Genomic DNA, 22,313 nt, shown 5'->3' with positions numbered 1-22,313 from the left:
AGATTTTTGACTTTCCAGCTCACAGTTCTTCTGAGGCAACTTAGGGAGATGAGCATTCTTGCTCGTGTAATGGAAAACCGATTTCGGGTGGCTGCTTAGACAATGTTGCATAAATTATCCGTCTGACATTCTCTGCATACTTCTAAACTCACAAATATTTATTTTCCTCACTAATGATCAGTGACAGATTACCATTATTTAACTTCATACCATTAAATGAATAGTAAAGGTATTTAATTTGCATTCCAAGAAAATATTATAGGTTTGGAGGTAAAAATGGAAAGGTTTGGGTAGCTGTAAAATGGAAATCCATTCATCTAGAAGTCCTATTTCAATATAAAACATATTTCTGAATAACAAATACACATTTTTTCTTTTACTTTTCCAATTAGTTATCATGTGTTCTTGAAATGTATTTTAAATGACAATAAAAGCATATGTAGAAGTTATTTATATATATTTTTAGTCTTAAATTAACTTTTTAAATGCTAGCACAACAAGAAGGAACTTTATCAATTCAGCCTCTCTTTTCCATCCTCTTCAGTGTTGTCCATTCTTTACCCAGTTTTTGGCATGCTTGAGGCTGGCAAGCGTGGCAGCCCTAATGTTGTTAAGAAAGGACCTGGAGTGATTTAGTGTGTGTTCAGGGCACAAGCTTCTCTGAAGTCCAGGGGTCTGCCTCCCGTATCTCCCTGGAGCAGCTCGTGAGTGGACCTTTCAGGCTGACCGCTGTGGGCAGTTAGGACCGGTCCTTGTAGCCAGGATTGCTTGAGGTATCCGTGGAAACCAGGTGACTGCCTGTCCTCATACCCATTAGCAGCCACTCCCCATTCCTCCCTCTCCTTGAGTCCTCCTGATTTATTGATTTCAAGAGCTCTTCAAATATTTTGGAGATTACCCATTTATCAGTAATACATGTTGCAAATATTTTCACAAGTCAGGTTCTTTAAGCCAGGGTATGGTTGAAGCCTTCCTAACTACAATTTAAAGTCTAGAAGTACAAGAAGAAACTGATACATTACAAAAATAATTTTTTAGGGTAAAGTACCAAATACTTTAAAATCCACATGGGAAGTATTTGCAACTGATAAATGGGTAATCTCCCAAATATTTTAAGAGCCCTAGAAAATCTAGGACGAAAAGAACCCCCTGACATACACATACCCACACACACACACAGAGAAAAATGAGCAAAAGTCAATCACAAATAGTTGATAGAAAAAGATAAACAAATGGTTCGTCAATATATAAAAAGACGCTCAACCTTCTTGATGAGAGAAATCCGGTGGAAACTACGCTGAGATGCCAGTTCTCAGCCATCACATGGCAGGTACTCATAAGCTCGACAAGGCTGTGGGGAAAGGCCCCCTCAGGCATTGCTGCTGTCTGCAATTGCAGAATTGTGTAGAGCCTAAAGAGGAAAACTTGGCAAAATATAACAAAACCACATATTTATTTACTCTTTGACCTAGAAATCCCCTTTCTAGGGATTTACCCTGAAATGCACCCAACAAATATGAAACAATATATGCATGAGGTCATTCACTCCAGCATTCTTAATAATAACAAAAGTAGTATTTGCAACCTGAATGCTCATCCATCCGAGACCGGTGGGCTGAACTAGTGCATGCAGGCAATGGAACCAATAAAGCTGTACAAAAATGAGGAAGATCACCAAGAAGTAATCCCTAGAAATGAATTCGAGGGTAGACTGTTAAGTGAAAAGAAGAAGAGCAAGGTGTGAAAGAGTCCATGTGCTTATTTTTGTGGAGAAACACGGGAAACATAAACCAAAACTAACAAAGGTGATTGCCACAGCATGTGATGATAATGAAGTGCAAGGGGTAGAAATGAGAGTGAGGCTTTTCAAAAATAAAATTTTGACTTTTGAAACATATAAATGTTTTATACATTAATACAATAAAATTAAGTGAAAACCCAGAAAAAAATAGAAAACAAACAGGATCAGGTGAACCTAACTATGTGTCCAATTGGTAATATAAGCATTCGGAATAAAGAATTCAGGTAACTTTTGAACAAACTACTCCCTGTAAATGCTAAAATTATTGCAGGAATATTTGGTGGGAAATAGGATATTTAAACAGTCCCAAAATATCACCACACAAATTGCTTTTTAATTACAAAGGAGCAAAGACATTTTTTGCAATGGGGAATGCTGGCAGGCATCATCTTAACCAAATTATTAAACCTCTTTTTTATTGTGGTAAGATATTCATAGCGTAAAATTTACCATTTTAACTATTTTTAAGTGTGTGCTTCAGGCACTAAGTACATTCACATTGTTGTGTACGCATCCACTTCTAGAACTTTCTCATAGTCACAAACTCTGTAGCCGTCACAAGTTCCCGAAATGCACCTCACGCAGTAATGGGATAGCTTGACCTTCTGTGCCTGCTGAGGAGATGAAGTGGGAAGTGCACATCAGCTCTGGGGTCGGCCTGCCGAAATGTTTAGCCGAATCTAGTGATAAGGAAATAATCGGGCAATTCCAGAATGCAGAACATTCTACAGGACTCAAAAATATCAACGATGTGAGAGACTAAAAATAAATAAAGGGCAAGAACATATAGATTAAAGTAAAATAAAGAGACATGACTACCAAGTGCTATCAGAATTTCTGATTGGATCCTGGATGTTTTGGTTTTTTTTAAATAGCTCTTAAGCGCATTTTTGGGACAATTGGAAACCTGCAGTTACTGTATCAATGTTAAATTTCTTGGGCACAATGATGGAATTATGATAATGTAGGAGAGTGTTTTTGTTCTTAGAGATAAAATATATGTCTAACTTATTTTTAAGTGGTTTCTCAAATACATGAATAAATAGACTAATTATATTTACATAAATATACAAAGAGGAAGGAAAGAAATGTAATAAAATAAAAAGTTGGGGAAAAGGCAAAATAAAACAAAATACAATGAAAATACATAAATATAGATATTTTCAGTTCATCATTTATGCTTTTACTCATTTTACTCATCATATTTTAAATTAGATAATCAAACTACATAAAATGCTTTCCTGAACTCTCCATTCCTTTTGGTTCTTATGCTTCAGTATAAGGTTAACATGGGTCTTTAATTCAGCAGGTAAAATTAAAATGGAATATCTTCAGAATTATATTTAATGCAATTTGATTACATTGTTCTTTCAGAGCAGGAACCTAATTTTAAGATTTTAGATCCTTAAATAAGACAATTTGGAAGGATTTTTCAAGAGCATTTCTGATCGACTTCCCTCTGTGCAGATTTAACAATAATATTCCTACTTCAGATGGTGACTTGTTCCCTTGGAAAGCATTCTTATTCTTCAAAGGAAAGATGCACACAGGGTAGAAAAGAAATCAACATTTGATCAACATGAATGACCAGCATAGAATGTAGTATCTGAATCAGCCTGAATCCTTATGTTATCCTGTATTTAAAACTCTCTTCCAGGAGGCGAAATTGACTGTGTGGATAAGGATGGCAACACTCCCCTCCATGTGGCTGCAAGATACGGTCATGAGCTTTTGATTAACACCCTGATAACCAGCGGAGCTGACACAGCCAAGTAGGTTACTGCGAAAATACGGTGGAATAATTGCCACATGTGGAAATACTGCCAAAGGGATTCTGCCATGCAGCAGATAGGTCCCATTTATCCAGGTTATGGTAGATCTGTACCATTATGCTAAAGACAAATTAATTTTGAACTAAATTCAGTGACTTTTAATGACAGATGCAAGGAAGAACCAAGTTTATTTTTGAGCTCCATCAAAAAGAGGCCTATTCCAGTGGTTTTAATTAAGGAGACTTGAACTTTATTCCTAACTCTGCTTTGTAATATTCTTCTGTTCTTTCCCATGTTTAATGTCAGTTAAACAGGGAAAATAAAACAGAAGTGGGCAAATTCAGAATTTATTCAGGGAAGGGGGGGACCTGACTTCATTTTACACTTCAATTCAACATGAGTGCGTAAAGCCTTTGCACTATTCTGTCGCAATGCTGGGTGCTATGGAAAATTTCAGAAGTTACCTGGTTGGTACCTTCAAGGAGGTCATAATTGTGTTAGAGGCCCAAGGCCAACTAAGACAAAGAACTATGCAAGATAGTATATAATAAAGTTCTAAATGAAACAGGACTTAAGTGGCAAGATGTTTGGTGTAGACACCGTGCCATAGACTGTGGACAGGAAGGGGAGAGCTCCAAGGTGGCCAAGGTTTTCAGAAAAACATTCAAGGCAAAGGTGGGTTTTGGGTAGGCTTTGAGGAAGGAGAATTATTCAAGTAGAGCAGAGGTGGCAGGCACCCCTAGCGGGGTGGAAAGCAGGAACAAAAGATGAAAAGAGTACAATTCTTGGACGTGTTTGGCCTGATGGAGTGTGTGTGATGATGACATGCTCTGCCAAGAGGCAGAATCGTGTCACGGGTTGGGGCCCGGGCTCTCGCGGTTCCAAGCTAAGCTACTTTGCTTGTGAGCTGTGTGACCTGGAGCCCATTGCTCAATCTCTCTGTGCTTTGGTTTCCTCATTGGAAAGTATTTAATAATAATAGTATTACCCATTGGTTTGTTATGAGGATTGAAGGACTTAATTACTAGTAAAGCTCTCTGCAATAGGTTAAGATCTGTATGAATTAAGTAAATACATCTGCTAAGGTTATTAACAAGATAATTCATGTTAAAAGCTCTTTGAACATTGCCTAGAACAAAATATCAATAAATGTTAACTATTATTTTATTATTTAATATATAGTAGAACCAAAATAAAGAGAGCCTTAGATTCCTGAATAAAGAATTTAGCCTTAAAGGAGTTCCAGCCAAGATGGAGGTGTAGGTAGATATGCTTTGTCTCCTTGCACAACCAAAAGGAACCAACCAATTAAAAAAAAAAATAGAACTGCCAGAAAATTGAACTGTATGGAAGTCTAACAACCAAGGAATTAAAGAAACATTCATCCAGACTGATAGGAGGGGTGGACATGGGCAGCCAGGGCAGAGAGGAGATTCAGCAAGGTGGCGGCAGGATAAACGGGGAGGAACAACTGGGGAACGAGACAGGCCGTGCCAGCCAAAGTTCCAGCGCAGGGGAAAATAAAGCCTCAGAACCTCTGGCTGTAAAAACCTGTGGGAGTTGTGATGGCATGAGAAACTGCCAGTCTCTTCAAAGCAGGGCAAGAGCCAAGCAAGCAGCATTGTTCCCTCTCTGACCCCTTCCACACATACAGTGCCACAACATAGCGAAGTTGGTTGCCCTGCCCTGGTGCATACCTAAGGCTCTGCTCCTTACAATGTAACAGGTGTGTTAAGACAAAGAAACATAGCCCAAATGAAAGAACAGATCAAAACCCTAGAAAAAGAACTAAGTGACAAGGAGACAGCCAACCTATCAGGTGCAGAGTTCAAAACACTGGTAATCAGGATGCTCACAGAAATGATTGAGCTTAGTCACAAAATGAAGGAACAAAGGAAGGCTACCCAAAGTGAAATAAAGGAAAATGTACAGGGAACCAACAGTGAAGGGAAGGAAAGCGGGACTCAAATCAACCATTTAGAACAAAAAGAAGAAATAAACATTCAACCAGAACAGAATGAAGAAACAAGAATTCAAAAAAATGAGGAGAGGCTTAGGAACCTCTGAGGCAACCTTAAATGTTCCAACATCTGAATCATAGGGCTGCCAGAAGGAGAAGAGGGAAAGCAAGAAATTGGAAATTTATTTGAACAAATAATGAAGGAAAACTTCTCCAATTTGGTGAAAAAAGTAGACATACAAGTCCAGGAAGCTCAGAGAGTCCCAAACAAATTGGACCCAAAGAGGAACACACCAAGACACATCATAATTAAATTGCCAAAGATGAAAGATAAGGAGAGAATTTTAAAAGTAGCAAGAGAAAAGAGTTGCCTACAAAGCAGTTCTTATAAGACTATCAGCTGCTTTCTCAAAAGAAACCTTACAGGCAAGAAGGGGCTGGAAGGAAGTATTTGAAGTCATGAAAGGCAAGGACATACACACAAGATTTCTTTATCCAGCAAAGCTATCATTTAGAATGGAAGGGCAGACAAAGTACTTTCCAGATAAGGTCAAATTAAAGGAGTTCATCATCACCAAGCCCTTATTATATGAAATGTTAAAGGGGCTTATCTAAGAAAAAGAAGAAGATCAAAACTATGAACAGTAAAATGACAACAAACACAACTATCAACAACTGAACCTAAAAAACAAAATGAAGTAAGCAAACAACTAGACAGAAACAGAATCACAGAAATGGAGATCACATGGAGGCAGATCAGTGGGGAAGGGGAGGAGGGATAGAATGGTGGAAAAGGTACAAGGAATAAGGAGCATAATAGGTAGGTACAAAATAGACAGGGGGAGGTTAAGAATAGTCTAGGAAATGGAGCAGCCAAAGAACTTATATGTACAACCCATGGACATGAACTAAGAGGGGAGGATGCTGGCAGGAATGGGGATACCAGGAGGAGGGGGATAAAGAGGAGATAAGAGAATGGGACAACTGTAATAGCATAATCAATAAAATATACTTAAAAAAAGAATTTAGCCTTCATCACAGAAACTGTGGGTAACAATAACTGAATTATCCAGTGCAGAACAATATGAGGGCAGTGTATTATTAGGAATTTTACTTTATTTGACAATTTTGTGCAACACAATTGAAAATGAGCCAAAATGTAAATGGTCCTGGGAAGTGTGGTAAGTTTCTGGGCTCCTAGTCTAGTGGTAGAGAGAAAAATCAAGAGCAAATGACCACAGTTTTGTGCAATTTGTTATGGCAGAGGTTTGGACCAGGCCGTGGAAACAGTGGCTCTGTGGATTCTGCAAAGGAGGGGACATTTCAGCAAAAGGAAGGAAGGGTAGGAGTTTGCAGGTGCATAGAATTGTGTAAGGAAAAAGATAGAGGGGGAAGCAAGAAAGGAAGTTCCAGAAAGTATTCAAAAGCACCAACGTGTGAATGTGTTGAAGGCAGCTTCCCCAGGCTGGAGTACCTGACGTGTGGGGGGGAAGTGGAAAGAAATGAAGGGGAAAGGCAGGAAGAGCCACATCTCGAAGGACTTATGGGGAAAATATCAAAACGAGGGGGAGGAGAGTTGGAGAAGATTAACTTTACTGAAGACGCCTCCCCTCCCCGCAAATCACTTTCTCTGGGCTCCTTTTAGATCTAGGTAGCGTAGCTTACTAATGAGGAGAAAAGCAGGCCCTTCCTTCTGTAAATAAGTAAACAAATATATAACACTTATGAAAATAACCCATTTCTCTTCATAACCAATACAACCAAGTGTATTTTAAAAGATCTGTATATGGCAAGTTTCTATGGTCATTACTTTCTTATGAATTTACTTGAATTTTATTCTCAGGCTTTGATCGAATGTCATTTGTTGTTCTTTTCACTTCTCTGAATTCTTAAGTCAGAGCACTTTCTGCAGTTTGGCTCGTGTAACTTTATGTGATGTCAAAGCCCTTTGGTTTTTCTTCTTCAACTTTTTTAGGTTGGGGGGCTTGTCTCTAGGGTTTTAATTTCTCTCCCACCTGACCCATTATGCTCTCACCTCTTTTTCTGCCTCACCTGCCCCAGAATTGTTGCAGGGGTGTTGTAGCTATGCAAGTAGCTGTTCTGACATCCATTCATTCACTAGATGGTTGTTGAAGGCCTGTTAAGTGGCCCCCACTGTGTCAGGTTCTGGGGTTACAGAGGTCCCTGCCCTCTTGGGGGTAAGAATTTTACAAGCAATTACACGCTTGTGGACTAAATGTGATCCTGGGGTAATGGCCGGGTGCCACTGGGACATTCGGGGGAGCGTGTCTGGGACACTGCAGGGCTGGGGGCACTTCCGGGAGGAGCAGTGGTCAAGGCAGATGGCAGAGTGAGTAGCAGTAAGCTGGGTCCTGGTACTGAGAGTCTTACAGATCCAATTATGGATTGGAATTGCTTTCATGATAATGTTATTTGAATGTATATAAACTAAGACTAGATAGAAACTCCTTAGGCTTTTGACTCTAATATGTCAATAAATCCAAAAAATTACAAAACACATGCAAACAACATTCACTGGCACTGCACAGAATGGCAGTCAGTGGAAGCAAACACTCACAAGTGCTTACCCATGCTGGGCACCACGCTGAAGGGTGACATTTAACTGTCGCGGGAACACCGCGGGCTAAGTGCTAGGACTGTCACTATCTTAGAGTTGCAGTAAATGTTACCTGCCTGAGGTCACAGCGCTTGCGAGGGATGGAAACGGGACCCCATCCTTGGTGGTCTGGATCTGGAGCCTCAGCTCCTAAGCACGAGGCCTGTTGTCTTTCCAAGTAATGAATGATATGATAGTCCACGTTTTACCAAAATTAAATTGCTGTGTGTGTGGTTTTGCAGTCCTGGTGGCCATGGTGGCTCCTCCTCAGGGTTTAGTATGCACTGCAGGAGTGGAGGTTGTGCAGTGGCTTCAGGTGGTGGGACAGTGGACTTGTCACACAGCGCAAGTGATGGCCAAACTGTGGAAGGCTCACTATACTGCATCATCATTGGCCTGCCCTAGGTTCAGACACCGTTTGTCCACTGAGTCCACCTTTATTTTTTTCTTACTGCCCCCTGCCATCTAAAGTGGTACCCCACCGCACCACAGGGCCCTAAAGACACACACGGGCCCTGGGTTTGCAGAGGTATGTAGCAATAGGTGATGTTCGGGTGAAACCAAATATGCTTTTGTGCTAATTGCTTTAGATTATCATCAAAAGGAGAAAGTTTAAAAATTTTCATAGAGAATTCTTGAAAGCCCAAATATATTTTCAGTGACTGTACCCCACCCTCCACCCCGAGATGCATGTATTGGTTTGAGAAGGGCTACAAGAAGCAGGGGGGGAAATGAGAGTTTCAGGTGCAGGGACCCACATGTGCAACAGCCGGGGGCAGGACGTGGTCTCCAGGAAGAACGGACCCAAGTTCACTGCGATTCCAGAACACACGTGAGTTAGCAACAGCCAGATCCGGAAGGGGCCTTGTGAGCCACATTCGTGTTTGGCTTTGTTCAAAAGGAGTCACTGAAGATGCCTGTAGGTTGCAGACGGCAAGGACTCTCGTCACTGCTGTCAGTTATGCCCAAATGCTATAACTTCGGGGCATGCGACAAATGCTTAAATGACATAAATAAAATTAATATGAGACTGACTTTTTGATTTGGGTTGATCAGTAGAGTTAAGAATCATAAAATCATTGGATGATCAAAAATCATCACATGTTTTTGTCTCATCTACCTGGCGGGCAAAACTAAGCCAATTCCCCCAGCAGAACTGCGAGACAGGTACCGTAAAGGGTTGTGAAATGAAGAAAGACAACAGGAATGCTAGCTGATCACATTCATTCTTAGCTTTTGAGGAATCACACACCTGATTTTAAGGAAGTACAACCTGCTTACAACTTCAGAACTCACAGACTGCTGATTATCCAACTAAGCTAATAGTAATTACGAGGGCAATCACAATACTGACATGCATGGCAAAGGCCTACCCAGGGCCGGACTGTCTGTTTAGGACTTTGTATGCATTATCTCAATTAATCCTTGCCACTGCCTTGGAAGATTGACATTGTTGTTATCTTTACCTTCTGGATGAGGGAACTGCTACGTACTTGCTGAACATCAAATAGCTAGCAAGCAGGTAAACTAGAACTCAAACTTAAACTTTCTGATCCCATCTCCTTAACCACAGTGTTCTTTACAATATGACCTAAAGGAAGGCTCCAGAAAAGGCCAGATGTGGAAGGGACAGACTGTGTCTGTCTGATGCCCAGGCAAATGCTTAAGCCAGCTGATATTCTAATGGTGCAAGAAGTTCTTTTCTCACCTCTGATAGCTGTCTACAAATTATTCTGACCTCATTTATTCTTAAATAACTGGGTAGGGGACACCAGCTAACTGCTAAATTAGAAATAGCTAATACAAATGTGTTCCATTAATTTTATAACTGGTCAAACAAATACAGCAATTTAACTGCAGTTGGTCTCCTCTTTTCTGTAATTTAGGCGTTGTTCAGATTAGTGTTATCTGACATCTTTATTTCTTGGTCTTCCTGGACGTATACCTGATGACATCAGAGGGATCCTTCTTATTTGACTTATAAGACAGTCACACCCTAATATTCCTGCTAAGGTTTTACGATCCTTCCTTTAGAAGCAGTCTTATTTTATAACAATAAAGGACTAATTTTATTTTGAAATGCATGAATCGTTTCTGAAGTGACACAAAGATTCTGAATTCCACTTTTATGTTCTTTCCAATTTTGACCTGATATTTAGTTTTTCCATTTGGACGATAGCAGCATATTGAAATTCAAAGGCTAATAGAACTTGAGTCTAAATTAATATGTTTTCAAAACTGAGGTAGTGACTTCTTATTAACTATGGAATAAAAATATATATCAGACTTTTTGCTAGACCTTATAGAATAGTTCTTCCTTATCTTCTCAGGTTTATAAGTTACAGCAAAGAAAAGACATAATTAGCTAATGCACATTGTGATGAATTATCTAAATACAGTGGTCTTAAATGGAAAGCTTGATTAGAAGTACTGAGAATGAAGATTATGGAATATGTTACAATACTGCTGCGGTCATATTATCACTCGTACTTTTTATGTTTTCTTATAGAATTTGATACTAATTTATCTAATTCATTTGCTTATATTATTTTATATCAATATATATTTTATATGTCTTTATGAAATATATCTTATCTATATCTTATGTAGGATATATTTTATATGTTATATATTGTGCACACATATATACATATATACTGTAGACCTAAGTATGTGTTATATATATAATGTAAAAATTTATGTATTTATATTTTAATAAATATTCTTTATATATATATAAAGAATATTTATATTTTAATAAATATTCTTTATATATATATAAAGAATAAGGAAGGCTCACAGAAATCTTGAACAATTCAGTCCTTGATTTCAGGCATGTTTTTTCAGGAACTTAAAAACATCCTAGAAAACATTCTATCCATTTTCCTCATATCCAGAGATGTTTAATCATGTTTTTTTTGCCTCAGTTGTCCAAAATAAATAAAATGGTTAGCTAAAATCTCGTTAGCTTAAAGTTCCATTTAGGAAGACGCTTTTAAAACATGTTATACATTAAACAAAATTACTGTGTCTCACTGGCATCAAGAGGGAACAATATAAACAGCGGCACAAATAGAAACGGTTCTCCCCCACCCCCCACCACAGTCTTCCTTTCCACGAGTGTCATGGTTGTCACTGATGCAGTTGCTTTTCAGGATCTTGTTTTCTTTCGTAAATGATGAGAGAGGCAATTACAAGCAGTTCCTTGCACATGACGCTGCCCGGAAGACGGGCGGATTGCATCCCCCGATGGATGCCGGCTATTATATACACCGGGTTGGAAATCTCCATATAGGGAAAAGAATATGAACAGAGGGAAGACTGAACAAAAACGCCAACAAACAGAAGTTTTCGTGGAAGGAGAGAGGTAGTTAGTTTATTGCAGACTGAGATTTTGCAGAACACCGAACACCATGAAATATATGTGAATCTGTATGTATTTTCACACGTTCCCAGACATCATCATAACTTTTAAGATAGCAAATAAAATTCATGTATCTATAACTTATATTCAAATCATATGTGTTTCTTTATGAAGTGTAGAATCTGGAAACGGGCCACTTTGTGCCAGAGGAGAAGCTTAGGTAATTTATTCTGCAGGTGTAAATGGATGTACTTGCTTATTTTATGCAGATACTTTACAAAATCTGAAATATATTATTTGAATGTAATGAGATGTTATGAGAAATGGTCACTAACCTTATAAATGCATGTAAGCACACAGGAATCTCCTGATGATGCTGTTTGCTGTGAACTACATTTCAGCACACAGCTGTGGGTCCTTGTTTGAGGAGAGATGGGCGAGAGGAGGATTTGATGCTGGAGGCAAGGGGCGCTGCCCTCAGAGGGCTCCCTGTCCCTTAGGGACCATCCGGGGGACTGTGTGATGGTGGGGGATCCATCTAAAAAGTGCTCTTCTAGATTCTCTCTGTCATACCGTTAGGGAAAAATCTGCTAGATGTATGAGATGTGTGCCAGAGAATGTTTACTATTTCCAACTGCATTTGTGACTGGTGTCCTGATGTGGGTTAATGTGAAATATGAAAGTCTGTTAGGGAGGTGAAGTTTTACCTGCAAAAGGTAAACAGTGGTTATTCTCATCTGAAATTTTACTTTCAGCCCTGGCTGGTGTGGCTCAGTGGATTGAGCACGGCCCTGCGAACCAAAAGGTGGCTGGTTCCATTCCCTGTCAGGGCACATACCTAGGTTGTGGGCCCCCCAGTAGGGGGCAAGTGAGAGGCAATCACATGTTGCTGTTTCTCTCCCTGTCTTTCTCCACTCTTCCCCTCTGTCTAAAAATAAATAAAATCTTTTAAAAAATAAAATAAAATTTTATATTCAATAATACAGCTATTCCTAACTTCTAGCAAAGTGCTTGATACATCCATCATAGGTCAATAATAAATATTTGTTTATTAATTCAAGGAATAAAGCAGGTTGCTTTTCAAAGTTGAGAGTTTGTCTTATCACTAGCACTTAGCATAGTATCTGATACTTAGAAAGTATTGAGTAGATGAATAAATGAGTGAATGAGACATCAAATTCCTAACCTGAAAGAAAAAAAGAAAAGGAAATTAATTTTAAAGGTAAAGAGTCACATATGTTTATGTGAAACATTTTCTTTAAAATATCTGCTTCTATTGTTATGGGCTTTTACTTCTGATTTAGGTCCGGGACTTTCTTATTTTAAGGTAGAAAATGATTGTATGATTATTTCTCAAGTGGAAGAATCACAAAATTATTTCAGCCGAGAGTCCCTAAGCGAGGTGGCGTGGGTTTACTTTTCATCCGAGGACTTCTGGGTGGGTCGTTATCCTTCTGCATGCATCTGGAGAGCTGGTGCTGTGAACTGCCCTGTCTTTTCCTCCCCAGGTGTGGAATCCATAGCATGTTCCCCTTACACTTAGCTGCCCTAAACGCGCACTCTGACTGCTGCAGAAAGTTGTTGTCTTCGGGTAAGTAGCTCCGTTATCACAGATGGGGCTCAGTGTGTCCTGTAAGTGAGCCACGTGGCGTCAGGTGTCTGGTCAGAGTGAGTGGCTGTCTGTGCTTCATGTCATTCATTACCTGCTCTGGGGACAGTCTCTAGCAGTCCTTGGTGGTGGACCTGTTGGAATGTCAGTATCCCTGCCCCTGAATGAGAGTCTTGTCTGTTCATCTAAAGTCAAAGCTGGGGTGACCCAGAGTGAGAGACAGGCAGGGATGGCCGGAGCTCACAGAAAACTTGTCATCAATGGAGAAAGCATCTTTGAAGCTTAAAATGGTGCCTTAGCGCTTCATATTTTTCAACAAAGGAAAGAAGCCAAATCCCCCCCCCTCATTTTGACAGTAGAAATGTGTTACCATCCCACTGTGTGGGCTCTGAAAAATCACCATGGTTGATCCCCTCCAACTAGGTTTAATTTTTATTTTTTTAATGCGGGCCTGTTTGGAACCAAGAAATTCCTTCTGGTTTGGAGCTTTGCTAATCTTTCTTATCACTGCTTCTGCCAACCTCCATGTATAAGAAGTTCCTGGCTTTCGAAGGTGATAGAGTTCTGCAAGGCAAAGATTGTTTATGAATTAATTCAACAGATATTCCAGAAGCATTTTTTTCCCCCTTTAAGTACTTTACCTATGGTTGATTCATTTTCCCTGCTTTTGGCATGTTTAAAAATAATCTCTGCATGGAAGCATGTTTCCCAAATCTTAAACCAACTGAAAGCTGATCATATATTAAGAAAACATCTGTTCCAGCATGTTAAGATGACTGCTTTACCTTCCATGTTTTCTCCATGTGTTCTGTCTGTCTGTCTATTGCCCTACTTATCTCAAATTGGCTTCATAAATTTCTGTCCTGGGATTGAAATATGGGGCTGTTCACCCAGAGCTGAATGTGAAAATAAATTCTTCTTGACTTCACGGTTCTTCCTAATCAAATTGCCAAGCTTGAGCAGTTACCATTCGTTTCCATGACAACCTCTCTCTGACTACAATTGCTTGCGTTCTGGTTTTTCTACTAACTGATTTTTCTGTCTCTGCAATGTTTCTTGTGGTTTAACTAGGACAAAAGTATAGCATAGTGTCCTTGTTTAGTAATGAGCGCGTGCTGTCTGCAGGCTTTGCAATAGACACCCCAGATAAATTTGGAAGAACGTGCCTTCACGCTGCTGCTGCAGGAGGGTGAGTAGCTAGCAATTTCAGTTGTTATTTTCATGACTTAATTACTAACTCATCTTCAGTGTCTTACTTAAGTTGTCTGTGATTCAAAGGTGATTTCCGTAGTAAAATGGGAAAGAATCATTTCTACTGTCACCAAATACCACTGTTGTACTCCCAGATTTACTTGTGTTTTTGTCCTTCTAAAGGAAAATATCAGCCCATTTCATATAGAAAATTGTTTTTCTTTTGTTTTGTTCTCTTTACTTTCTTTTCTTTCCATTTTTTAATTGTAGATTTTCACCCTATAGAATATACATCTACTTGGTATTCCCTACCCCGAGAGAAAATCATTTGAGATTTGTTCTTAAGTTTTTCCTTCTTGTTGCTGTTAGGTTGGTGATGATCAAGGGAATCCCAGATTGAGTTAATTCATGTTCATTTACAGACATTTTTGTCCTTATTTCAAAACTGATTTTTGAGTCTTTATAGGGGTTAAATGTGAACAATGGTTAAGAAAACCCAAAGGATAAGAAAGAAGGGATTTAATCCTTGTCTTTTTTTTTTTAATTTGCAAAGAGAATTTTTCATCAGATACTCGTTTTCATGTCAGTGGTTAGATTAAGGCTCTGATCAATACATTGTTGATATACGACCCCATTACCCAAACATGGCCTTTCTCCAATGGCTTTGTTTGGGTAAGATGTTGGTTCTTAATCAATTTCCTAGTCCTTAAGGAACAGCAACACTTCTCCATTTATCTGTATATCAGAAGTATGTAGATAAACTCTGGAGCTTTAGGGCCCCTTATTTGCATGGTTCCCTTCCGAAGTCATATCTCATTTTATATTCATAATTTTGTATTATTTTTTTAAAAGAACCTCCTTCTCTTCACCTCATTCCCCCCAATCACATGAGCTTCATGAGCTACACACCTGGGATCTGCCTCTGCCTTTGATGCTTTGGCCTCTCTGTGAGGACAGGCGCTTTACATCTACTGGCCTGCTGCACCAGCGCACAATGTCTCAGAAAGTTCTCTGACACAGCCAGTTCTCTGAGAAAGGTGGCTATAAGGGGCGGATGGGGGTGGGGAGAGCCCTGCTGGGCTCAGGTTTACCGTTAATGAGGTCATTTTTCATATGTAAATTATAATAAAAGAGTAAATCCTACGATACTTCTTAGCATTTTAAGTTTAAAACAACGATGGATGATTGTCTGTTTTGATGCCCACATTTTTAAAAATGTCAGACCTGCCCAGAAAGTGACAACACACCATCCTGCGTTCACGCGTGGAACTCCTGTTAGAATGAATGTTTAGCTTCCTTCCCCTCCATGGGAAAACTCACTTCAGTGGGTCCTTTGCTTTCCACAAAACATGATTTATTGCATCTGCAAATGACACTGAAGCTTTGGAAGATCACTACGCTCCCTTACATCATTTTCGGCCTTGGTTCTGCACATTCATTCACCTAGATTAAAAAGACAGGGAAATGCAGCTGTTTTATTTTCCATTAAGGAGAGTCTGGGTCGAAAATGGTTAAGCTGGTGAATTCATTCTGCTGTGATACAAGGTAATGCTCATCCACTCTGGCTCACTGTTTAAAGGTGACATGAAATTATTATAGATTTAGAGGGTTTCATAAACTCATGATGGTTATGAAAGAGATTTTTAGCATAAATGATGAAACCATCACTGAAAGTTTTAACCACATAATAATCATTAAATTCCTTAGTCATAGAATTGAAAATGTTTCAGCAAACTCTTTCATGTACTGATTTTGTTAGCTTTGAAAAAATAATTTTGGTAACTTTAGATCCTCCATATGGCACTACTCTAATACGGTGAGGTTATTTTTGTGTTAGCGGAATTTAAAGCTGAAAGTATCGATTCATTTCCACCTGCGCTCTGCAGAACACAGCTCTGTCTGAAGACAGCCCAGCAGTTCCCCTCTGCCACCTTAATGATGTTTTCCCTGTCTTTCCAGTAATGTGGAATGTATAAAACTCTTGCAGAGCAGTGGAGCGGATTTCCACAAAAAGGACAAGTGTGGGAGGTATGTAAACAGGGAACTCTGCTTCAAGTGCCGAAATGAGGGAAGCAGGGAGCAGTCCATCTGGAAATCATGTTATGTTGAAAAGGGAAAAGGGGAGCTAGCTGGGGAGTTTTCATCCCTAGGAGGAAACCCCTTCTTGTAGCGAAACGCCAACAAAGCACCAGCCGCAAGGAAAGCATCTCATAGCTTCTGTTTAGAAGTGCCAGTTGCCTGTCTTCTCCTTCCCATCTTTTTAAACCCTCTACATGGATGTAGTTTAGAAACTTCTGTTTGCATCAGATTAGAGCAGTTTAGCCTCCCTAAGCAAGAATGTGGTCACAAGATCTAGAGCATTTTCTTATATTTATTGAACATTTCATCTTGGGATAAATCTTTAGACATGTTTAAAATATTAAACACACACATCACTACCACCACCCCCACCACCATCACCAGTAATGGGCCATAGAACTTTTCTTACCTTATTGGTCCTTTGTATTGCTGAGTTGTGCCATAGTATTACTGCAATACATGGATATAAATTTATTAATTAAATTAAATTTTAATTAATTTTTTCATAACTTCTCTCTACTCCTCCTCTACACACATACCCTGGCTCTTAAAGTTGCTACAAATTTCTTCTCTTACCAGCCACAGAGAGGAGCTCGTACTCATCCTTCCGGATTTACGTTGTGACAGCTCCCCACCACTCTGACAGCGTGCCCTTCCTCTCTGCGCCCCTTGCGCCCCACAGGCTCTGTGACTGTGGCACGCATCACACTGTCCGGTGGACCCTCTTTCCTTGCCTCTCTCGTCACCTGACTGTGGGGGTCCTGAGGACAAGGACTGGGCCTCATTTTCTCTTTAGCTCCAGGCTCTGCCACATAGTTGATACCTAATAATTTTCAGCTTAATTAATAAAAACAAGCAATCCAATATGTAAAATACTTACAATTTCCTTTTTGTTTTAGACTAAAAAGGAGTAAATCAACTAGCCAAAGAGCCCTTCAACTGACTACAAAATATAAAATAGTTGGACTCGAAAATTAATAAATAGCACTTGAAATAAAGTCACTCTATTTCTAGTATGCTGTTTGGTTAGTATTCCCTGAAAATGGTCTAGGAACAGCAGATAAACCTTTAATAATTGAGGCCTAAAAATAAATAATATAAAACATTACTTTATATTTCTGCGCTGCCTTGCACTTTACAAGGTGCTGTATTCTCTAAACGTCACTCACTTGATTTCTCATAGTAACTCTGTGAGATACATGGAGATGGTTACTATCCTTTCCAGTTGATGAGAAAACTGAGCCCAGCGAAAGTAAACCAGTTATACATGTACATGGAATTTCAGACCTAGAGTGGACCTTGGGCGACAGCTGCTCAGAGGTGCTTATAGACATAAGGACAAAGCCCAGGCCGGGTAGCGGATGTGGTTGGGTGCAGCCTGCAGCTTTGCCCAAACCAGACCCAGGGCTTCTGACCCTTTGTGCATTGTTCTTCCCATCAACCTTATAGTTGAGTGGAGAAGATGAGACGACGCCTATAGCTAACATCGAGGCAACATGTGATGGATGCTCAAGAGAAGCCAAGATAGGAGCTAAACAATCTCAGACGAAAGGGAAAGAAAACTTCTGGCATTAAAGAACAAGGAGGGTCTTGATGGGTGGAAGTGGTTCAGGAAGGGACGTTCCAGGGAAGAGAACAATATGGGCAAAGGTAGTGTATGGACATGATAGGGAAAACCTCAGGTCGTTCCATTGGGATTCAGGAAAGGGCTCATGTAGGGGAGAGAAAGAGACTCAATGAAGGGAGATTGGGACCGGCTAGGGAAGGCCTTCAATTTCAGACTAAGGAATCAAGGCTTTGTTCAGTGGGGAGGGAGACAAGTTTTAGGACAGGATTGTCAATTGTGGGCATCGGGCCTTAGAAAACCTAATTCTTCATTCATAGCAACTAGAAGTTCACTGGGAGTTTGATTAGAGATAAGGGGGCCGATAGGGATGGTATTGCAATATTCCAGTTGGGCAGTGATGTAGACCTGAACCAGGACAGGCAGGCATGAGGAGCCAAGAGAATAGATCTGCAGGTGGGTGGCCTTGTCTGAGCAACTGGTTCTTAGCCTCAGTTGCAATTTACAAAACAAAGGAAGGCGTATCCCTTAACCTCCCCATTCTGAGAGACCAGGAGCTTTCCACACCCACAGGTATACTGCTGTCAGTGCTAGTGCTGGTGATGGGTCTGCTTTTCAGACTGAATGAAGTAACAAATTGCTGTTTGTTTTCCAGGACCCCTTTGCACTATGCAGCTGCAAATTGTCATTTCCACTGTATTGAGACATTAGTGACCACAGGGGCCAACGTTAATGAAACAGATGACTGGGGACGGACAGCTTTGCACTATGCTGCTGCTTCAGACATGGATAGAAAGTAAAAACAACCTTATTCCTGCTTCCTCTGGGGTAGGGCAGGGGAGGTGACGGTTTGCTAATTTTCTTCATTCAGACTCAAGGAAACTGGCTGAAGACTCTCTCACCCAGACCCAGAGGAGTTAGAAGTGCTTCATCCCTACCCCAGTTTTCCCATTTTGCTCTCGCGTGCGATTATTACGTGTCACTGCGCAATTACTTCTCTGTTTTTTGGGTAGAATGCCAAGTGGAGCTGTCAAGCTCAGGTTTTCAGTTTGACATTCAAAATCTGTTGTAATTTGTTTTGTCATGTGCTGCACTTTCCATTATCATCACTTAAATGCTTCCTTTGCTATAAAACTTACATTTGCGGACATATGTCATGTGTCAAAAATATCCATCCATGCACATAATCCCAGTAGTCTTCGAATGCAGTGTCCGTGTGTGTACAGTAGTCACTATTTTATTGTTCCACACCTGGGTCTGATGCTCTTTCAAGAGCAGGAGAGGAAATCGGTAGCCCTGGACAGCGTTGGATTCTGGGTGGCTAGGAAGGAGAAGTGCCCACAGTTTATGAGACGGCTCTCAAAGACTTAAGGACCGGGGGCCTCCTTCACAGGAATAGCTTTCAGTGACCCTGTTTGGAGAACTATTGAGTTGTCTGCTGCCTTGTGCTGTGGAACTGATTCTAGATCAGTGCTAAGCCCTGTTCCTGTACAGCAGCGATTTTCAAACTGTTTCATCTCATGGCACACATAAGCTAATTACTAAAATTCTGTGTCACACTGAAAAAAATATTTTTTGCTGACCAGACAAAAATAGGTATAATTTTGATTCATTCACACCAGATGGCTGCTGTTGTGTTGGCTGTTGTCGTTTTTTATTTGACAGTCTAAGGGAAAAGAGGTCAGTGCCCCTGACTAAATAGTCACATATTGCATGTTTGAAAAATTGTGGCGCTCCAGTGTGCCTACCGCGGCGCACCGGCTGAAAATTGCTATTGTAAAGTAATGGCTTTCAAACAGTGACTCACAGTAAGAAGTACGTTTTATATCATAACCAGTACATACAGTCACATATATATGTTATATATGTATGTATAATGGGAACAAATTTTATAAAACCGTATTCACTTTTACCGTGCATAATACATTCTGTGTTGTTTTTAATTTCATTAAAAACATTACCGATTGCAACCCACTAAACTGATTTTATAATCAGTGATGGATTATGATCCATATTTCCATAGTTTGGAAAACACTGCCCGTTTCCCCCTTCATGTTTGTATAATACTGTCAAGTCAGACGAAGCACTCAGGATCCCACAGCCAGGCACGTTATTAATTCCACACACATTTACTGAGTATCTACCATGTGCCAGGCTCCGTACTACTCCCCTGGAATAGAATCGGGGAACAAGTACACTTCACCTGTTAAGAACTGGAAAAGGAATCCTAGGTGATAAAGCATTGCTTTGGCAGGTGAGGGGTGACTAGGACCCCATTCCTGGATAAGTGAGATGAGCTGGCAGAGAGGCAGCAATGAGTGTGGTAGGAGTCAGAGACGTTTAAGCTAAGTCACCTCCTTTTTCCTTGGGGTGGTAGGATAGTTATGGAAGTGTGAACAGCTTGATCGATGTCTTAACTGCTGATACCTGTGTGGAAGTGTTAGGACAGTTACTGTGTTTTGCCTTCCATAATGCACACTTCTTTTGCCCAAATTTTTGAGGGAAATAAAAAGATATGCTTGTACATGGGTAGTACTACTTCTGTATCTATATAAATGTTTTTAACTCTTGTATTTCTGCTTATGCATTAAAAATGTAACTCTAGAAAGCTATAACGATATCCATGTGCAAAGTAATGCCCTGGAATACAATAATTGGTTTTGTTGTACCAAATTTCTTGTACCTTTTATCTGTTTTTGTGTTTTGTAATTTGCTACATACAATTTCCTGTACTATATGTTCAAAAATAAATGCTAAAATTCCTTTATAATACAAAAAAACCCCGAGTATCTAAATAAATAAATAATTGAATTAAAAAATTAAGACCAAAAGATTTTTTTTTCTGAACGTTTGGACCAAAAATGTGAGTGCACATTATACACGGCAAAATACAGTACGTTCGTAGTTGGATTCCTGAGAGAGAATAGATTTACTGGATAGCATTGGAGAGAACCATGTATAATTTATATCCTCAGTGACAACTCAATAGCGCATGTTTCTTTTGGATTGGGGGAAAAATCACTGAGATTCCAATTGCACCAAAATCATTAGCAACTTTGCCATTACAAAGTTAATTGTAATTTGTTTTTCTTTTCCTTACGCCGAGAAGTAAGACGACCTTAGGAAACGCCCATGAAAATTCCGAAGAACTTGAAAGAGCCCGAGAACAAAAGGAAAAGGAAGCTGCACTGTAAGTTACTTCTCAGCTTAAGCACCAGGTGCAGTTACTGGCTCCCTGTCTGCTTCTCCGAGTAGCCACATGGGCCAGCCTTACTATTTGGGGGTTTCACCTGGGATCCTGAGACAGTAATGTGGGCTTGTCTTTATTGAAGAAGAAACTGTTCTTTAAGTAGATCCCTTAATTATGCCATTTTCACACAGGGTACTCTTTCTAAAACTGTAAGCTTTGGCATGACCGTCACTGTGATTGGTCAGCGGTGTTTGGAACCAGGTGTGTCTCACATATCATTTCTGGCTCTGCCATCCGTCATGTGCCTCAGGCAACGTACTGAAGTTCCTCTTAGGGCAGGGGTGTCAAAGTCATGTTCACCGAGGGCCACATCAGCCTGTGGTTCCCTTCAAAGGGCCAAATGTAATTTCAACGCCTTAACAGGTAAGGGGTAGTTACATTTATATAGTCCTAAAATGATTTTGGCCCTTTGAAGGCAACCTCAAGGCTGATGTGGCCCCCGGTGAAAATGAGTTTGACACCCCTGTCTTAGGGCCTCAGGCTCTCCTTTCATGACCTGTTGATAACTATTTAGCTGATTCTATGAATAATGTTTTGAGATTTCAGTGCCACATACATGCATCATACTCTCCCCTTTGTCTCCAACACACACACATCAACTTACAAACAGCCCCCTGCTCCTGCTGCCAGCTGTTCCTGTCCCACCTCGCCCCACCTGCCCCTCTCTGGCTTCTGAGAGAGACTCAGCCAGTGCTCTGATTGGGCGGGAGGGACTGCCGTTACCCAGGGGTGTTGATACATGGGAAGCCCTAAACATCGTCCTCTGGGAGTCCTTCCTGTACTACAAGTCACAGTGACAAGCTTGTGCTGCCCAGTGTGGTGACCAGCACGTAGGTGGTGTTCAATAAGTATGTGTTTTATAAATGAACAAATGAACGAATAGTGCCCACCCTTTGTGTCTTGGGGCCCAGTGGATGTGGTGCCCTGAGTGGCACACACACACACACACACACACACACAGCCCTTAACTTGTTTATTCTCTTTTCCAGTTGTCAGCGGGACAAGTTTCTCTGTGACCTCTTGCTTGTGTCCCCCCCCCACCCCTGTCTCCCTCCCACCCCTGGAGCTCTCCTGTGGTGTCTGAGCATGGTGCAGAGTTCCAAGTT

The 22,313-nt window shown here is 40.3% G+C and overlaps 1 protein-coding gene across 9 annotated transcripts in view; it reads left to right on the top strand.

Moving 5' to 3' along the window:
* ANKRD44 (ankyrin repeat domain 44) overlaps positions 1–22,313 on the top strand; it is a 288,800-nt gene that overhangs the window by 185,024 nt on the left and 81,463 nt on the right. For all 9 annotated transcript variants that reach the window (XM_053918901.2, XM_053918899.2, XM_045198483.3 and 6 more), the window contains exons 10-15: positions 3,459–3,573; positions 13,023–13,105; positions 14,249–14,312; positions 16,274–16,342; positions 18,613–18,753; positions 21,067–21,147. In XM_053918901.2, the coding sequence (XP_053774876.1) occupies positions 3,459–3,573; positions 13,023–13,105; positions 14,249–14,312; positions 16,274–16,342; positions 18,613–18,753; positions 21,067–21,147 (553 nt within the window). The remainder of the gene's footprint in view (positions 1–3,458; positions 3,574–13,022; positions 13,106–14,248; positions 14,313–16,273; positions 16,343–18,612; positions 18,754–21,066; positions 21,148–22,313) is intronic.

This window comes from Desmodus rotundus, chromosome 2 (assembly GCF_022682495.2).
Source record: "Desmodus rotundus isolate HL8 chromosome 2, HLdesRot8A.1, whole genome shotgun sequence".
Classification (NCBI taxonomy): Eukaryota; Metazoa; Chordata; class Mammalia; order Chiroptera; family Phyllostomidae; genus Desmodus; species Desmodus rotundus.
Note: the sequence above shows the minus strand (reverse complement) of the source record. Positions and strands in the feature narration are given on the sequence as shown.